Below are 18289 nucleotides of genomic sequence, written 5' to 3'. Positions count from 1 at the left end.
AGTATTCAAGCCAAGAAATGCCAAGGATTGACAGCAACCATAGAAAGCTAGGGAAAGTCAAGGAAGGATTCTACCCAAAGTCTCGGAAAGAACCAGCCTCTCTTGATAATGAACTTCTAGCCTTCAGACTGAGAAAATTAATTTCTACTGCTTGAGTTTGTGGCACTTTCTTATGATAGCCCTAGGGGATATATATAAGTTAGTAATATAGGATATATATATACATATATAGGATATATATACACATATGTATGATTGCTATTTAATTTTAAACATTTCACCATCTCCCATCACTTCATACCCATTAACAGTCATTCCCCATACCTTCTTCCCTCCATCCACTGGCAACTATTAATATATTTACTATCTCTGTGAAGTTGCCTTATTTGGACATTTTGTATAAATGGAATCATATTAGAGTTTGTGACTGTCTTTTTTTTACTTAGTGCTATTTTCAAAGTTCATCAATTATGTAGCATATATCACTACTTCATTCCTTTTTATTGCCACATATCATTCCATTGTGTGGATATACCACACTTTTTTATCCATTTGCCAGATGATGGACATTTGTGCTGTTTTCACTTTTGACTTTTATGAATAACACTGCTATGAACATGCATGTACAAGTTTTTGTGTGGATATATATTTTCATTTCTCTTTGGTAGGAATCTAGGAATGGCATTACTGAATGATATGGTAACTCCATGTTTAAGGTTTTGATGAACTGCCAAACTGTTTTCCAAAGTGGCCACACCATTTTATGATCCTACCAACAATGAGGATTCCAATTTCCCCACATTCTGATGGCTTATATCATTCAAAATTAGAGCCAATATCCTTGTAGTGGACTAAATGGACCAACATTGTATTAGGGTCTTCCAGAGAAATATAATGATAATATGTGTATTTAATTAACTCGTTTGCTTATGTGATTCTAGAGCCTGAGAAGTCCCATGATCTGCCATCTGTAAGCTGGAGAACTGGGAAAGCTGGCTTTGTAATTCAGTCTGTGTCTGAAGGCCCAAGAACCAGTGGAACCAATGGCTGAAGGCCTGAGAAGGGAGGGATGGTGTGTTGGAGAAAGTCCCAGAGTCTGAAGGTCTTAGAACCAGAAGCACCAATGTCTGAGGACAAGAGAAGATTGATGCCTCAGCTCAAGAAGAAAGAGAGAATTCATCCTTCCTCCTCCTTTTTTTTTTTTCAACTGAGCTCTCATTGGATGGGATGATGCCTGTCCATATAGGTAAAGGTGGATCTTCTTTACTCAGTCTGTGGATTCAAATGCTGATCTTTTCTGGAAACAGTATCACAGACACACCAAGAATTAATGTCTTACTGGCTGTCTGGGTGCCCCTAAGGCCAATCAAGTTGACACATAAAATTAATCATCACACCCATGTTCTAGCTTTTACCTATGTCTTTAGTGTTCTAAGTGCATTGACTTTTGCTGTTCCTCAAATAAACCAAGCACATTCTGTGGTATATCTGACTTCCCACAAATATACTCCTTCTTGTTACCTCACTTCCTTTAGACTTCCTCACATATGATCTCTTATCAAAGGGGTCAGACCTTACAGCTCTATATTAAATAAGAATCCTCTTTGCACCTCTTTACCCTGATTTTGTTGAAAATCTCTCTTCTTTATATCCATTTGAATGTAAAATCTTTCAGGGGAGAGACATTATTTATTTTGTTTACTGCATTAAAGAGAAATATACTGACACTTGTTGAATTGAAAAGAAGAGTTTATTTAAGACCTCATTGCATTGCAATATGGGAGAGAGCTTGAACTTAACTCCTAACACAACAGGGACAAATGGGGTTGGGATAGGGTGAGGGAGTAAATGGAAAATTACTAGGAAGAGATTAGTTAAGTGTCAAAGTGTGGGGAAGGCAGAGCAGAATTGGGTTAGATATCAAAGATGGGGGAAGAAGAGCTTGACTGGATTCCAAGGGTGGGGGAATTCTTGGGGAACTGGGTTCGTGGGATCCTTTGCTAAAACTGGGCTTATTAGGCCAAAGGCAAGGCCTTATTGAGAAGAGGATTGAGAAGACCCTGACCAAAATTTCGTTAAGGAAGGGAGGACTTGTCCAGTGCTCTATCCTTAGCAACAGAATAGTGAATGGCACTTAGCAGGGCATTGTAATCACTGTTAACTCAGTGAATAAATGCCCCATTCTGAGAAATAGTCTTTCAAATAAAAAGTCCTAAGTGAATAAAAGAGGTATATTTTTCCTTTCTAATCTGTCCAATTCCTGGAATTTATAAGTAGGATTTTTTTCTAGAAAAGAACACATATTTATTTATTTCTTAAATGTTTTATTTATTTTTGAGAGAAAGCACACAAGTGGGGGAGAGGCAGAGAGAGGGGATAGAGGATGGGAAGCAGGCTCTGCAATGACAGCAGCGATCCCATTGTGGGTTTTGAACTCACAAACCATGAGATCATGACCTGAGCCAAAGTCACATGCTCAACCAACTGAGCCACCCAGTTGCCCTGAAAATAACAGTTTTAAAAACGGATTCAATCTTATTCTATCTCTTGTGTCAACAAATAGAAAGTTCTTAGTGTTTTGGGTGCTGTACTTTTCTAACATGCTTTTTTTTTTTTTTTTTGGCTTGAAATTAAAATTGGATTACTTGGAAACAAATAGGCGAACAAATCAATCATAAACAGCTGCCCCAAAGAAACACAAAACATGCCTTACAGATTTGCATCAGGTTCTAGCATTGGGTGTCAATCTTGGGTGCACATCAGGATCACTTGGGAGCTTTAAAAAATCCTGATGCCAGGACTATACCCAGAGCATTAATCCGGAATCTCTGGAGGTGGGACCAAGACTTTTCAAAGCTCTCCAAGAGATGCCAACATAGGCATAGGATAGAGCCCCAGAGGCCCCTGACTGCATCCCAGACTACATTTCCCAGGGGCTCCGAGGCTGCTTCCGTTTCTGACCCTGCATGCCTCCATCTGAGTAGAGCAAGGATTCTGCCAGGTCGCGGGTCTCCCGGACCAGTGTCACTTTGGGTGGTCGCGGTTCTTCAGTGCGCGCAGCTTCATAACGCAGCCCTCCCGGCTCGGTCCTGGAACTGCGGCTTCCGGGCAGGCACTGAGACCTAGTGCGCCCCTCTTTTCCCCAACGGGCCAGCCGAGAAAGGAGCCAGATGTGGAGGGGACAGGCAGATGTGGCCGGGGCCCCACCCCGATGAGCCGTACTGTGTTGAGTGGCCGCCCCAATCCGGCGCCTGACAGAGAGTTTAAAGGCCTTCCCTGAGGCCCAGAGATTGAGTCACCGAGGAGACTTTCCACACGCGTTGGCCAAGGTGCCCGACTGACAGCCGGAGCTTGGCTTGGAGCTTGCAGTCCCGGCGGGACTCCAGGCAGCCAGTCCTGACCTTAACCACCTTCACCTGTCTACCCACCTTTGTGCCCGAGTAGGGAGGGTGGAGGTCTGGTAGGTTCAGCTTGCAGAGAGCAAGTTCTAGCTAGTTTAGGACATGGAGAGACTTCCTCATATTTCCTTTCTTCTTTCACAGATTGTCTTATTCAGGATTCTTTGCCCTTTGCCTGGGAGAACAGGTCAGGAGACAGATGGCCCCAAAACTACCAAGAGCCCAGATCCAGGCAAGTTTGGTTTTAACTTTTCCTGAGAAATTGCCACCTTTTCAAAATGAAGTTGGGTTTATGCTTGCCTAGAAGATGCTCTGCCCTGTGTATGGACCAAATTAAGTTGCCTGCGCCAATCCTAGGTGGGTGCAGTGCTGCAGAGAAAAGACCCTGCTCCCCAGTGTCATCCCTTCATGTCCTCTCTGCATGTTACAGAGTCCGTCACTACGTGGAGTATTGCTCCCCATGCTTTCTAGAGTGCTAGAAACTGAAGAGTACTTTGTAGGTAAGGAATGCTTGCTGTCTCAAAGGTGTTGCCAACTCATGGAAGATGAAAGACCCATCATACAAGGACAGAGGCTGACACATATGACACGATGGTAGTGCTCTTTTGATGTTCAGGGGTCAGAGGAGCCTTCAGGGTGTGTTGAGGTAGTAATCATTTTAGTTCTTCCTGAAGATTAAATGGAGTTTGCTAATTGCAGAAGGTGGAGTGACTAGGGGAAGTCTACAGCGTGAGTGAAAACATTATATATGAACCATGAACACCGGTTCCAGAGAAATTTGGAAACATTTGGAGTCTAGAATACCAGGCTGGAGTTCGCCTTTATCCTGGAGAAAACTGGGTTTTGAAGGATTTTGAGAAGTTGACAGGAAGTAAATAAGCATTTTGAAAGGAAGTGAGATATACTTGACTATTATACAAATTAAGAGTAAAAGAAAATTTTAAAAATTAAAGATGACCCATATTCCTATTATACTAACAAATAAAATTATTTCATTTGAAACACTTTTGCATAAGAATTTTTTTAGGCTTGCCCATTTTTCCTTTTAATATGTTTTAATGTTATGGCATATTAATATGTTATGAAATACCTTTCTATTTGTTTGATAGCACTTTTTATAGCTCCTTTTTATTCTGTAGTCAACCAGCCCTGTGACTCTGAACAAGTTCTTTCAACTCTCTGAGCCTTAGTACCCTTAAAAAAATTTTTTTTATATAGTTTATTTATTTTTGAGACAGAGAGAGACAGAGCACGAGTGGGGAAGGGGCAGAGAGACAGAGAGTGAGACACAGAATCTGAAACAGACTCCAGGCTCTGAGCTGTCAGCACAGAACCTGATGCAGGGCTTGAATCCACAGACTGTGAGATCATGACCTGAGCCAATGTCAGATTGAGCCACCCAGGCACCCCTCTGAGCCTTAGTATCCTTAGCTATAAAATAGATTTAATTTATAGACTGTTATGGTGGAAATTCTGAGAGATAGTGTTTATCTTGGGGCTTAGCACTGTGTCTGGTATATATTAAGTTGCTCTTGCTGTGAAAGGCAATTGACAAATATATATTATTTCCTAGTAAATTCTAGGATAAAGCCACTATCATTTTGCATGTCTTCTGGAGTTTCTATTCATTTGTTGATTGACAAATCCTTGAACACTTCCATGTTCCAGGCAGTATTTTAGGCTGGGGGGATAATAGTGACCCAAGTGGTCCTTAACCTCCTGGAGCTCACATTATAGATGATAAATCTAGTCCTGCCAGGTAGTGAGAAATCCTGTGAAGAAAGTGAAGTGAGTCATGGGATAGAGAATGGTAGAAGATGGGAGAAAAGAGAAGAACATTCTGAGGAAGTGACATTTAAGCAAAGACCTATGAAGTGAGGAATGAGCAAATGCCTGGCCCAGAGGAGGGAGCATGATAGGCGTGTTGGAAGAACATGAGGAGGGCAGTGTGGTTGAAACAAGGGGCCATGACCTCCTCCTATTCCTGGCTGGATTTTCCAGCTTCTTTTAATTTTTTTTTCCTGGGTAGCAAGTCTGCTTCCTGAGTTTGTCATATACTTTCCCCCTTGGTCCTTTTGTTAACTGTGTTTCGCTTGCCTCTGCATAAACAATCTGTACTATTAGAAGCTGGCCTTCCTGGTTTCCTATTTCAGGGTGTAAACAGTCCTTGATGAGAAGAATTGGGTTTGATTTTGCAGGGATCACTGACATTTGGGGATGTGGCTGTGGCCTTTACCCAGATTGAATGGAAACACCTGGATGCCCCTCAGTGGGCCCTGTGCAGGGATGTGATGCTGGAAAACTATGGGAATCTCATGTTAGTGGGTAAGGATGTCTTCTTAACTCAAAATTTATTTCCTGAGTAACTGTGTGTTTTCACAGGGTGAATGATTTGGGATATTCAAATCTTAAATGGGAAGTTTTGTTTGCTTGCTTTTAGCATGGGCTCAGAGGCTGGAGTTCATGCACATTCTATCTCTCAGAAAGTCAGAGCCACACAGAGTTTAATATATATACTGCTGAAGTGAGCAAGAGTCATACAGAGTTTAAGGGCAGCTATGTGTGCTGTCTAGCCCAGTTCTCTAAATTTTCCATCTCAGAATTTGTCTGCCACAAATTCTCATCCTGAGGGAGGCCTGGTTTACTAACTGACCTTCCCTCCTACATTTCTATAAGTAGCATGATTTGGACACAATTTGGACATCCTTATACTATCCTGTAGGCCTCTCTGACGTGGAGACCTTCCTGAGATTGAGGTCTGGATAACTGCTTGTGCTCATAACCATAGTTGCATTCCTTTCATTTTTTTCTGTGAACAGGGCTTCTCTCCTCCAAACACAAACTAATCACCCAGTTGGAGCAAGGGTCTGAGCCATGGATGGAAGTACAAGTTCCACCAGGTACTTGTTCAGGTGAGTGAGCGGGGACCATTTCAAGCAGCGGCTCAGCGCACAGACAGGCGAGGAAGGGGTGTTGGTCAGAAGGCTCACCTTAGATGGCTCGTGTCTGTGCAGCAGCACCGGGGAACTTGTCACCGCTTTCCTCTTCTTAATGTCATGGTCGCGTCTAATGACTTGCCATTTTTCTCCTCATTCTGTCGACGCCTGTGGAGAGCTGGTCCCTTCTTGAGGCCTCAGGCCCATGACTTCTCGCCTGAAATCCTCAGTCTCTTTATGTGTTTTTTTCCCTTCCTGTTTTCAGGCACTCGTCAGGCTGTACTTTGTTTCTGTCTTTTGTCCATTCTCAATTCCTTTCAACTTCTCTCATGGTTAGCTTAATAAATGACTATATATCCTTTTCTGGTTTTAATATCCATTATCTCTAATCATACAGTGGCAGTGGCAGATTCCAAGGGTAAGCATAGTTTCCTAACTATCAGATAGTGACTATTTTTAGCAAACAAATTGATGGGGAAGTATTTTCTTCCCTTTGAAAATTTCTGTTATCCTTTGCACTTTGCTTTCATTTTTTTTGTATACTTTGCATAAATTTCTGTAAGTCACTTAACCTTTGTGTCATAATTTGTTTCAAAGTCTTTAAACATGGATGTTTCACCTAACACATTTATCTTGACAGTATTTCTTTTTTTAAAAACTAATAATTGTCATTTTGCCTATACCATCTTTAGAGAAACTTTTATAATTATATTGCATGCAAAATACCAGTGATATATAATTTGTTTAACCTAGGTTTTTTTGTAAGTGTTTATTTATTTATTTTTAGAGAAATAGGGAGCATGCGTGTGTGAGCAAGAGAAGGGCAGAGAGAGAAGGAGAGAGAAAACCCCACGTAGGCTCTATGCTGCCAGAACAGAGCCTACTTGGGGTTTGATCTCATGAAACATGAAATTATGACCTGAGCCGAAATCAAGAGTTGAGCGCTTAACTGACTAAGCCACCCAGGTGCCCGTTTTTATTTTTTAAAATATTTTTCAGTAATTCTCTTTTTCTTAATGTTTAATTTTTTCTCATAATATTTATTTATTTATTTATTTATTTATTTTGAGAGAGAGAAAGCACAAGTCGGGGAGAGGCAGAGAGAGAGGGGGAGAGAGAGAATCCCAAGAAGGCTCTGCACCATCATTGCGGAGCCTAATGTGGGGCTTAAATTCCTGAGCTGGGAGATCATGACCTGAGCCGAAGTCAGAAGCTTAACTGACTGAGCCACCCAGCTGCCCCTTTTCCCTTTGAATTTTTGTGTAGATTCCTTATACAGTAACAGTAGTAACTCAGTCTTCCTTATTCTTTGTTCTTTCTGTTTTAATTTTGATATTTTTAAAAATAAGATGTTTAGAATTTAGATGTAGTAAAAACTTGTAATGTTTCCTTTGATATTTCTTTCATCCTTTTAGAAGACTAATATCTTTAGACAAAGATTTTACAACCATTCCATGTTTCACATTTCTCCCTCCTTTTTTGCATATTCCACTCTTTTAGTTTTTAGAAATGCATATGGTACAAAATTCAGATGGCTCAAAGGGTATGCAGTCTTCTTCACATACCTTTCTTTTTTTTAAGTTTATTTATTTTTGAGAGAGAGAGAGAGAGAGAGAGAGAGAGAGAGACAGACAGACAGAATCCCAAGTAGCTCCACACTGTCAGCACAGAGCCCAATGTAAGGCTTGATCCCATGACCCTGGGGTTATAACCTGAGCCAAAATCAAGAGTTGGACGCTTAACCGACTGAGCCACCCAGGCACCCCCTTCACGTACTTAATAATCCAGTTTCTCTCCCTGGAGGCATTCTTGTATACATTTCTTGTGGGAATTTCAGATATAATGTGTGCTTTGCAAGAATATACATGTATTCCCTTTTTTAAAGCACATGGTCGTATAGTATTCTGTCTCTTGCTTTTGTAATATCTTGTAAATCATTTCACATACCTACATCATTTAGAGTGCTGTTTTATTTTTAATGGCTGTACAGTGTTCCATTTTATGGATCTAACTTATTATTCCCGGTTGATGGACATAATAGCTATGAATGATGCAATGATTATCTTTATACACATCAGTTCTCTCACATACAAGTAAATCTATAGGATAAATTCTAGAAGAAGAATTTGTAAGTGAAAGGGTAAGTGTATTTGTAAATTCAGTGGCTATTGCCAGTATCCATAGAGATTATATACATTTATACCTCTAATGACAATGTATGAGTGCCAATCTGATCATACCTTGTCAGTGGTGTCTTACACTTTTTGATCATTGCCAAACTGATAGTTAAAACCTTTAAATTTTATTGTAATTTTAATTTGCATTTCTCTTATCAAGGGTATAGTTGAGCATGTGTTTTTTTAAAGTTTGTTTTATATTGGCTTGTTTTTGTATTGTCAACAATAATGGTAATGATGGATATGGTAGTCTTGTGTCTTTAATAGGATTGTGTCTAGGATTCTTTCTCCCATTTAGCTGGTTATTGGGTTGGGATACCTAAATGTTGTTATATAAAATAAGGATTTAATTCACCTCTTTCGGGGCACCTGGGTGGCTCAGTCAGTTATGCATCTGACTTTGGCTCAGGTCATGATGTCACTGTCGTGAATTTGAGCGCTGTGTCTGGCTCTGTGCTGACAGCTCGGAACCTGGATCCCGCTTCAGATTCTGTATCTCCCTCTTTCTCTGCCCCTCCCCGACTCATGCTCTGTCTCTGTCTCACTCTCAAAAAATTAAAAATAAACATTAAAAAAATTGAATTCACCTCTTTCAATTCAGAAATTATTTATTTAAAAATAAGCATGGATGTTGAATTTTATCAAATGTTGATTGGTTATGATGCAGGGCTTGATCTCATGACTGTGAGATCATGACCTGAGCTGAAATCAAGAGTTGGATGCTCAGCTGACTGAGTCACCCAAACACCCCTAAATTAGTACAGTATTTTTAAATTGAATACTTTGTAATCAGCCCTCAGGTCAAGGGAAAAGAATGCTGGCAATACTACTAAATCATATGTTGATTCCTCCCAATCATTAGCCATGTTCCCCTCTCCACCAGACTAACACTAAAATTTATTTGGCCACTTTCATTCATTGCCCATGGTGTAGACCAAGGATTCTTAAAACTTTAGCATACATTATAATACATGCTTAAGTACAGTTACTGGGTCCAGTGCTTGGAGCTTGTTATTCAGTTGGTTTAGAGTGAACTGAAAATTTCTACCAAGTTCCTAGGTGATGCTGGTGCTAACGCTACTGGGCTGGGGACTATGCTTCGAAAACCACTGCTGTGGAGTATTTCCTTCATTGTATGGCTATGCCATAACTTATTGCATATATTTGGATGGATATTTGGGGTATTTCTAGCTTTTGACTATGCTATGAACAATTTTATAGGTTATCTTTTGGTTCACGTGTGATACATTTCTTTTGGGCATGTACTTAGGAGTGGAATTTCTATTTTATAGGATATGCATATATTCAACATTAGTACATAATGCCAAATAGTTTTTTTTAAAGGTTTGTGCCATTTATATTTCTACCATCAGTGTGCGAGAATATTCATTTTTCCTATCCTTACCAAAACTTGATAATGTCAGTCTTTTGAAGTTAGGCATTCTTCGGGTGTGTTGTATATCTCATGTGGTTTTAATATCCTTATCCCTGATATCTAATGAGGTTGAGGACATTTGCAAATGTTTATTGGCCATTATATATAATTTTCATGAACTATCTATTCAGAGAGCCCTTTGTTGATTTCCTATGCAGTATCACTCTTCTCTCTGTGGTTTGCTCTTCACTATTAATAGTCTTTTGATGAATAGAAGTTCTTAATTTTAATGATCTCTAGTTTATCGATCTTTCCCTTTCGTGTCAGTGCTTTTTGTGTCCTTTTTAATAAATCTTTCCTTTCCCCAAGTTCATGAAAACATTCTTCTGTGTGAACTTCTAGAAGCTTTATTGTTGTCTTTTAGATTTCTCATACTCTTAAAATTGATTTTTGTGCATGGTAAGAGGTAGGGTTCATGTTTAACTTTCTCCCAAAAAAGTAACAATGTTCCTCACTGCTCTGCGAGCTGCCTTTGTCATAGAATAAATGTCCATATACTTGAGTTTCTCTCCATAGGAATAATTTGCCTCTACCTACCTTTACAATCAGTGTCTTGAAATTTTCTCTAGTTTAACCATTACACATTAAAGGAATATCCCATCAAAGGCCATTTGAAGGATCTGGGCTGTTACTCACCAGGCTTCATTTCTTGCATTTTCCTAAAAAATAAGTCTTAGCTCTAGTATCTGATGTATCTAATCTGATGAATCTTTCCCCAGGATAATAAATATAAATAATAAAAATATAAATATATGTGTATTTATATACATATCTATATCCATGTATTAGAAAAATTCATTTAGTAAAACAATTGATGATTGATTGTTGATTTATCCAAATTTGGCTCCATTAGTTTTTTGGAAGGTACTTGTCAGAATCATCTTGCTTATTTTCTCTTGGGTCTTGTGTGTGTACTTTGTAGAAAAAAAAAATCACAATTTTATTGGTATTTTTTTTTTAGGTATATTAAAAACTTAGATTAAAGTCTAAAGTCTTTTGGCCTGAGAACTATTTTGGTTCTTTAGATATTTTGTCTGTTTTTTTCTCTGAGACAGTAAATATTGGTTCTCTGTTAAATTCTCACAATGAAATGTTATCCTTAAGTTCTTGGAGACATTAAACTGTTCTCAGATGTACTACCCTACAGGAATCTGTGCTAGCAATCGTGGTTTGTTTTATGACACTTGGTTTTGTTTCCAAATTTGTGTTTATTCTCATCTATTTTGGCAGAGTGGGGGGGAAGTTCTGTGTTAACCTTCCTAACTTGCCAACTTCTTAGATGCTCCTTGCATTCTTTAAATACAAAGTTTGTAATATAACTTCCTGCCATTTCTTTAGATGTCTACATAACTTTTATCTTTAGTTTTGCCATCTTTTCTTAGCAAGAATCACAAATGGGATGAATTAATTTTACATAACCCTTACTTGTGTAGACTAGAACATATTCTTATCCTGTGCAGCTCTCTCTTTCAGTATTTCAACATAGAGAGTGTTTGAATTAAAAAAATTTTTTTCAGCCCAGGAGTACTGGTTTGAAACAAAGATGTCCACCCTAAAGCAAAATACTTCTGAAGGATCTGATCTGAGAGAGGAAACAAAAAGTGACATGTGGAGAGAGGCCTGGACTGGGAGGGCAGAAGTTCCACAGAGAAGACACATTATAAATGTGAGGAACGTGTGAAGTCTTCAAACATAATTCCTCCTTTATAAGCCACCAGAGAAATCATACTGGTGAGAAACCCTATAAATGTCATGAATGTGGGATAACCTTTATGAGCAGCTCATCCCTTGTAAATCATCATAAAATCCACACAGGCAAGCAGCCTTATAGATGTATAGAATGTGGGAAATTCCTTAAGCACTCAACATTTGTTAATCATCAGAAAATTCATTCTAGAGAGAAACCTTATATATGTAATGAATGTGGAAAAGCTTTTGGAAAGAACTCTTCCTTTTACAACATCAGAGAATTCATGCTGGTCAGAAACCCTACAAATGTAATGACTATAGGAAAGCCTTTGCTCAGAATGCAGCCCTTACTCGTCATGAGAGAATACATAGTGGAGAGAAGCCTTTTAAATGCAAGGAATGTGGGAAAGCCTTTAGGGATAACTCAACCGTGTTGGAACATCTGAAAATCCATACTGGTGAGAAACCATATCAGTGTAACGAATGTGGAAGAACCTTTAGGAAGAGTCCAACTCTTGTTGGTCATCAAAGAATGCATACCGGAGAGAAACCCTATCACTATAGTACGTGTGGAAAATCTTTCAGGTATAGCTCATCCTTTGCTGGACATCAGAAAACTCATAGTGGAAATAAACCCTATTAATGTAATGACTGTGGGAAAGTCTTTACGAAGAACTCAACCCTTATTGGACATCAGAGAATTCATACTGGAGAAAAGCCCTAATCACTGTAAGAAATGTGGGAAATCCTTTAGACATAGCTCTGGCCTTGTTGAACATCAGAGAATCCATACTGGAGAAAAACCTTATGAATGTAATGTATGTGGGAAGGCTTTTTCCTCAGAGTTCAGCCCTTAAACAACATAAGAAAATGCATGATAGACAAAGAGCCATCAAATGTAATTAGTGTGGTAAATCATGCAAAAGTAATTATTCCTTTTGACCATCAAAGAGAAGACATTCAACAAATCACATATTTAACAAAAATAGTCCATGTACCTCTGTCCTGGAGAACTTCTCACTTGTGAGGATGCTCACTGTAGTATGATTTGTATTAGTAAAATACTTGAAGAACCTAAATGTTTATCAGTATGGAAATAGTTACTGTAGAACACTATGCAGCAAGTAAAAAGAATGAAGTAGATCTTTATATATAGAGCCATAGAAATATCCCTATGATACCTTGTTCAAGGTGAAAAAAAGCAAGTTGCAGAAAATCTACATATTGTGGCCTAATTTACATTTTAAAAAATGAAGCTATTTTTGTTTATATATATATCCTATGTATCCAAAAAGATCTATCTAGTAAAATAAAGTGCAAAAGTTTTTTTCTTTGAGAAGAATGTTTTTATTGGTATGATGAAGTGAAATTTTGATTTTGGCTTTTTTTTTTGAAATATTTAATTGCATATACATTAATGTATCCTGTATAATTTAACATAGTTGTCTTTCTAAAGAAGAACATTCAGAAACCATAAAAATAAAATAAATAACCATATAAAAACTAAAAGCTTTTGTATGATCATAGGCTTCACAGTGTTGAAATACAACCAGACTTGGCGAGAATATTGTCACCATCACATATAATAAATAATACTTAGTATATCTAAAGAGTTAATAAAGATACATAAGAATAATATAAAAATCCCTGTGGAGAAATGGCTTGGAATATGAATGTACAGTTTTCAGAAAAAAGAAATACAAATAGTCAAAAAGAAACAACCAGCTTTAGAGAAATTTGAATTAAAATGATCAGTTTTTTTTGTCATTCTTGGCAAAAATTAATAAGATAGAAAATATTTTTTACTTCTGAGTGTGCAGGAAAATAGGCACACTTACATATTGTTGAAGGAATTGTGAATTAATGAAGTGTTTGGTAATGAGAAGCATAATTTGACTGTTATTTACCAGCTTTTTGAAAGCTTCTATTCTTTGACTTAACATTTCTACGTCTTAAAATCCACAGAGAGTAAAGGTGGTCTTTAGAGCAATATAGTAGTGAAAAGTCAGGGTCACCATAAAATCTATCACCAGGGCAATGGTTAAATTAAGATACATGCATTCTTTGGACTACCATGCAGTAATTTAATATATAACAATTATAAGGCAATCATCCAATCAATACACATTTAATGGGTTAATTTTTTAACTGAGATGGAAAGCTATTCAAGACATTAAGTGGGAAGAAAGCCAAATTATATAATGGTGTAGGACCCCTTTAATATAGTTTGTGCATAACTTCAGTCTTTTATAATACAAATATATCAGTGGTAGTTTAAAATATAAACTGAAGCAAGATTATTGATGAATTTTATAGAGTATAAGGGAAAGGAACTGAATATTCAACTTGAGAAACTAAAAAAGGTTAGTATTAATTAGAAGCACAGTTGGGCATATGTTTGTTATTAGTGAAAACTGGTTAAGCTTTGGGTAGCAGTTTGACAACATGAATGTAAATCTAAATGTATGCTCCCATTGACCCAGGAAAGCCACTCTCAAGGAAATTAGACTAGCTTACAAAGGTTATATTTCTCATCATAGCATTGTTTATAATAAAATCCTGAAAAGACATAGGAAGAAGACTTAAATTAGGAAAATGTTTAAATAAATTATAGAACTTTCAGACTGGTATCCCAGTTACTATTGCTAATAACAAGCCACCCAAACTTAGTTACCATTTTGTAATGCTCACAGACTTTGTGAGTATCAAGAACTCAGAGAATATCAGGAACAACTTTCTAACTGTATGAAGTTTGGGTCTCAGCTGGGAAAGCTCAAGGCTGGCGTTGACTTAACAGTTGTATGTTTGAATCTTTTAAGGGTATCATAGTACAGTAGCCACAAGTGGCTAAAAAAGAGGCTAGTCTGAGTTGAGGTGTTTTATAAGTGTAAAACATACATTAGATTTTGAAGACATACTATGACAAACAGAAATAAAGTGTCTCAATCATTTTTATGTTATATATCAAAATGGTATTTTGGATATATAGGTTAAATATTAAATTTACTTAAAATGATTTTAATGTGTCTGCTAGAAAATTCAGTTATATATATATTTGGGGTTTGCATTTTATTTCTGTTGGTCAATACTGATCTGAAAGCCTTCACAAATTCAGTGATTGACGCCATTGGCTAGGACCTTGGGTAGGGCTTTCCGTACAGAGGGCACCCTGGCAGGACAGCTGAAGCTGAAGTGAGTATAAGCCGCGTGTCCTGGGGTGCTCAGCACAGGGCCCACCCTGGGGTGGGGTGTGACTGGAGCAGAAGCAGGGCGTGGGCCTAGGGTTACTGGGGTGCTACTTGCAGGGGGTGCCCTGGTAGAGTGGCTGGAGCTGAGGTGGGTCACCACTTGGGGGTTCCCAGGGGTGCTCCATGAAGGGGAGTGCCTTGGCAGGGTGACTTATTTCTAAGTGGAAATTTGTACCTTTTGAACTCTCTTCACTTACCTAATCCCACTCGTCATCATAGATTAGTTTACCATGCATTTATTTATTTCTGGGCTCTCTTCTCCATTCCATTGTGTATCTGTTTTACACCAATACATACCGTTTTGATTACTATAGCTTTATAAGAGTAGCTTAAAATCAGGGAGCATGTTGCCTCCAGCTTTGTTCTTATGAAAATTGCCTTGGCTCTTCCAGGTATTTTATGGTTCTGTACAGATTTTAGGATTGTTCTGTTTCTGTGAAAAATGCCATTGGAATTTTTACAAGGATTTCATTGAATCAGTAGATTACTTTGAGTAGTGTGGATACTTTAACAAGATTAATTCTTCCATCCATGAGCATGGAATATCTTTCCATTTATTTGTCTTGTTTGATTTCTTCCATTAATGTCTTAGAGTTTTCAGTGTATAGGTCTCCCATATCCTTTGTTAAATTTATTTCTAGATACTTAATTCTTTTTCATGCTATTGTAAATGGGATTGTTTTCTTAATTTCTCTTTCTGATAGTTTGTTATCAGTGTGCAGAAAAGCAACAGACTTTGTATATTTCTTTTATTTTTTCTTCTTTAAAGTTTATTTTTATTTTGAGAGAGAAATAGAGAGGAAGGTGGGGGAGGGGCAGAAAGGCAGAGGGAGAATTTCAAGCAGGTTCCGCACTGTCAGCGCAGAGCCTGATGCGGGGACCTGAACCCATGAACCGTGAGATCATGACCTGAGCTGAAATCAAGAGTCAGATGTTTAACCAACTGAACCACTCATGCACCCCCTGTATATTTATTTTCTATCTTCAACTTTACTGAATTCATTTATTAGTTTTAACAGTTTAAAATTTTTTTTAAATGTTTTTATTTATTTGAGAGAGAGAGAGAGAGAGAGAGAGAGAGAGAGAGAGAGAGAGACAGCATGAGCAGGGGAGGGTCAGAGAGAGAAGGAGTCACAGGATCTGAATTCAGGCTTCAGTCTCTGAGCTAGCGGTCAGCACAGAGCCTGATGTGGGGCTTGAACCCATGAACCGTGAGATCATGACCTGAGCTGAAGTTGGATGCCTAATCAGCTGAGCCATCCAGGCACCCCAGTTTTAACAGTTTTTTGGTGATGTCTTTTAGGGTTTTCTATATATATGATCATGTCATTTGCAAATAGTGACAGTTTTGCTTCTTCCTTTCTAATTTGAAATAAAATGCCTTTTATTTCTTTGTCATGCCCAGTTGCTCTGGCTAGGGGTTTCATTACTATGTTGAATAAAAGTGAAGATAATGGGTATCCTCGTCTTGTTTCTGATCTGAAAGGAAGAGCTTTTAGCTTTTTCATGAGTATGATGTTAGCAGTCTTTATTTTGCTGAGGTGTGTTTCCTTTTACAAACTTTATTGAGAGTTTTTATTATCAGGAACAGATGTTGAATTTTGTCATATGCTTTTTTTTTATTGAGATGTTCATAGGATTTTAACCTTTCATTTGGTTAATGTAGTGTGTCTCACTGATTGATTTGTGGATGTTGAACCAAAAAAAATCAGTGCCCCAGACACACACACAGCACCTTTCTGGAAAATACTAATGCTGTGGAGCAAGGCAGGGGGAGAATGTGACAATAAAAGTCCCCTCTCTGAGGTCTCTAGAGAGAATTGCACTGTGCCCTTACCTGTATGTTTAATTAGAATCCTGCCCTTCAGGCCACAGCTATGAAGATAAGCTAATAGGCTTCTTTCATAGAAAGACTGAGTGTCTTGGTCTGTTGTCTCTTGTTGTGCCCTGAGGGTGGTAGCCAGTGAAGAGCTTATTTCTACAGTGGTTCAGTGCTGTGGACCTAGGAGCATAAGCCCCTAGAGTTGTCCCCCTGGGCCAGAACTGTAAGAATCTGTGTGCTAGAGGAGGGTATAACCTCCTTCCTGGGAGAAAACCTGAGGTCAAGTGAGGAAGAGGGAGAGTACAAAGATGGTGCCAGCCATCTTCCATCTCTGGAGATGCACGGCCTCTAGGTGTGTTAAATTAGAGGCTTGTGCCTCAGGCCATCCCTTTAAGATAAGAAAATACACCTCTTAAAAAATTTGTTTTTTTCAATTTGCTTTTAGAGAGAGAAAGGAAGAGAGAGTGCAAGTGAGCATGAGCAGGGGAGAGGGGCAGAAGGAGAGAGAAAGAATCCTAAGCAGGCTCCAAGGTCAGCACCGAACCTGATGCAGGGCTTGATTCCACAACCTTGGGATCATGACCTGAGCCAAAATCAAGAGTTGGATGCTCAATGAACTGAGCCACCCAGATGCCCCCAAAATATGCCTCTTTCACATAGGTGCCACAGTCTGGGCACCTCACAATTGGCTGCCTGGGGTGAGTCCAGGTGTGAGAGCCCTCCCCCTTTTTAAAAGTTTATTTTGAGAGAGAGCGAGAACGAGAGAGCACAATGGGGAAGGCAAAGAGAGAGGAGAAGGAGGGAATCCCAAGCAGGCTCTGCTTTGTCAGCGTGGAGCCTGACACGGGGCTCAGTCTCAGGAACCAAGAGATCATGACCCCAGCTGAGACTTAGCTGACTGAGCCACCCCTGCACCCCAAGTGTGAGAGCCCTTTAAGCGCTGTTTCTCAGTTCACTCTAGTCTTGTGGGTCTCATGAATGTGAGTCCTGTTAACTTTCAAAACTACATGTTTTGGGGACTCCTGCCTTCAGTCTTAAAAGTTGGAGGATCTAATGTGAGGCTAAACTCTTTGCTCCTCAGGTTGTATATTCCCTCCCAATGGTGCTTTGCTGTACTAGGGGTAGGATTTATGGCAAAATTGTCTCAGCCTCTCCTACCTGCTTCAATGTGAGTTTTTAAAATTTGTGTTGTATGTAGGAGTCACTCAGCTAGTTTTTAGGTTTTGTTCAGAGGAAATGGTTCCATATGTGGCTGTAGATTAAGTGTACCTATGGGAGGAGAGGAATGCAGGATCTTCTTACATTGTCCTCTTAAACTGGAACTTTCTTGTTATTACTATAATATAAGCAGCCAACAATCTTTGCAGAAATTTAATAATACATGTATAAAAAATAGAATGTTTAAATATTTTTAAAAAATGTTTTATTTTATTTTGAGAGAGAGCATGAGAGGGGAGGGTTAGAGAGAGAGAGAGAGATACAGAATCCAGACAGGCTCCAGGCTCTGAGCTAGCTGGCAGCACAGAGCCTGACGCGGGGCTCGAACCCACGAACTGTGAGATCATGACCTGAGCTGAAGTCAGA

The 18289-nt window shown here is 38.8% G+C and overlaps 1 protein-coding gene across 1 annotated transcript; it reads left to right on the top strand.

Annotated features, from left to right (window-relative positions):
- The first annotated feature begins 5135 nt into the window (after positions 1 to 5135).
- On the top strand, positions 5136 to 12993 carry ZNF485 (zinc finger protein 485). The gene is given in 9 exon segments (XM_029920086.1): positions 5136 to 5186; positions 5597 to 5723; positions 6218 to 6310; positions 11464 to 11553; positions 11556 to 11620; positions 11623 to 11893; positions 11896 to 12353; positions 12355 to 12468; positions 12470 to 12993. Coding segments are annotated over 9 exon segments (1341 nt in total). The 3' UTR covers positions 12542 to 12993.
- The last annotated feature ends 5296 nt before the right edge of the window (positions 12994 to 18289 follow it).

Source organism: Suricata suricatta, chromosome 2 (assembly GCF_006229205.1).
Source record: "Suricata suricatta isolate VVHF042 chromosome 2, meerkat_22Aug2017_6uvM2_HiC, whole genome shotgun sequence".
NCBI lineage: Eukaryota > Metazoa > Chordata > Mammalia > Carnivora > Herpestidae > Suricata > Suricata suricatta.
Note: the sequence above shows the minus strand (reverse complement) of the source record. Positions and strands in the feature narration are given on the sequence as shown.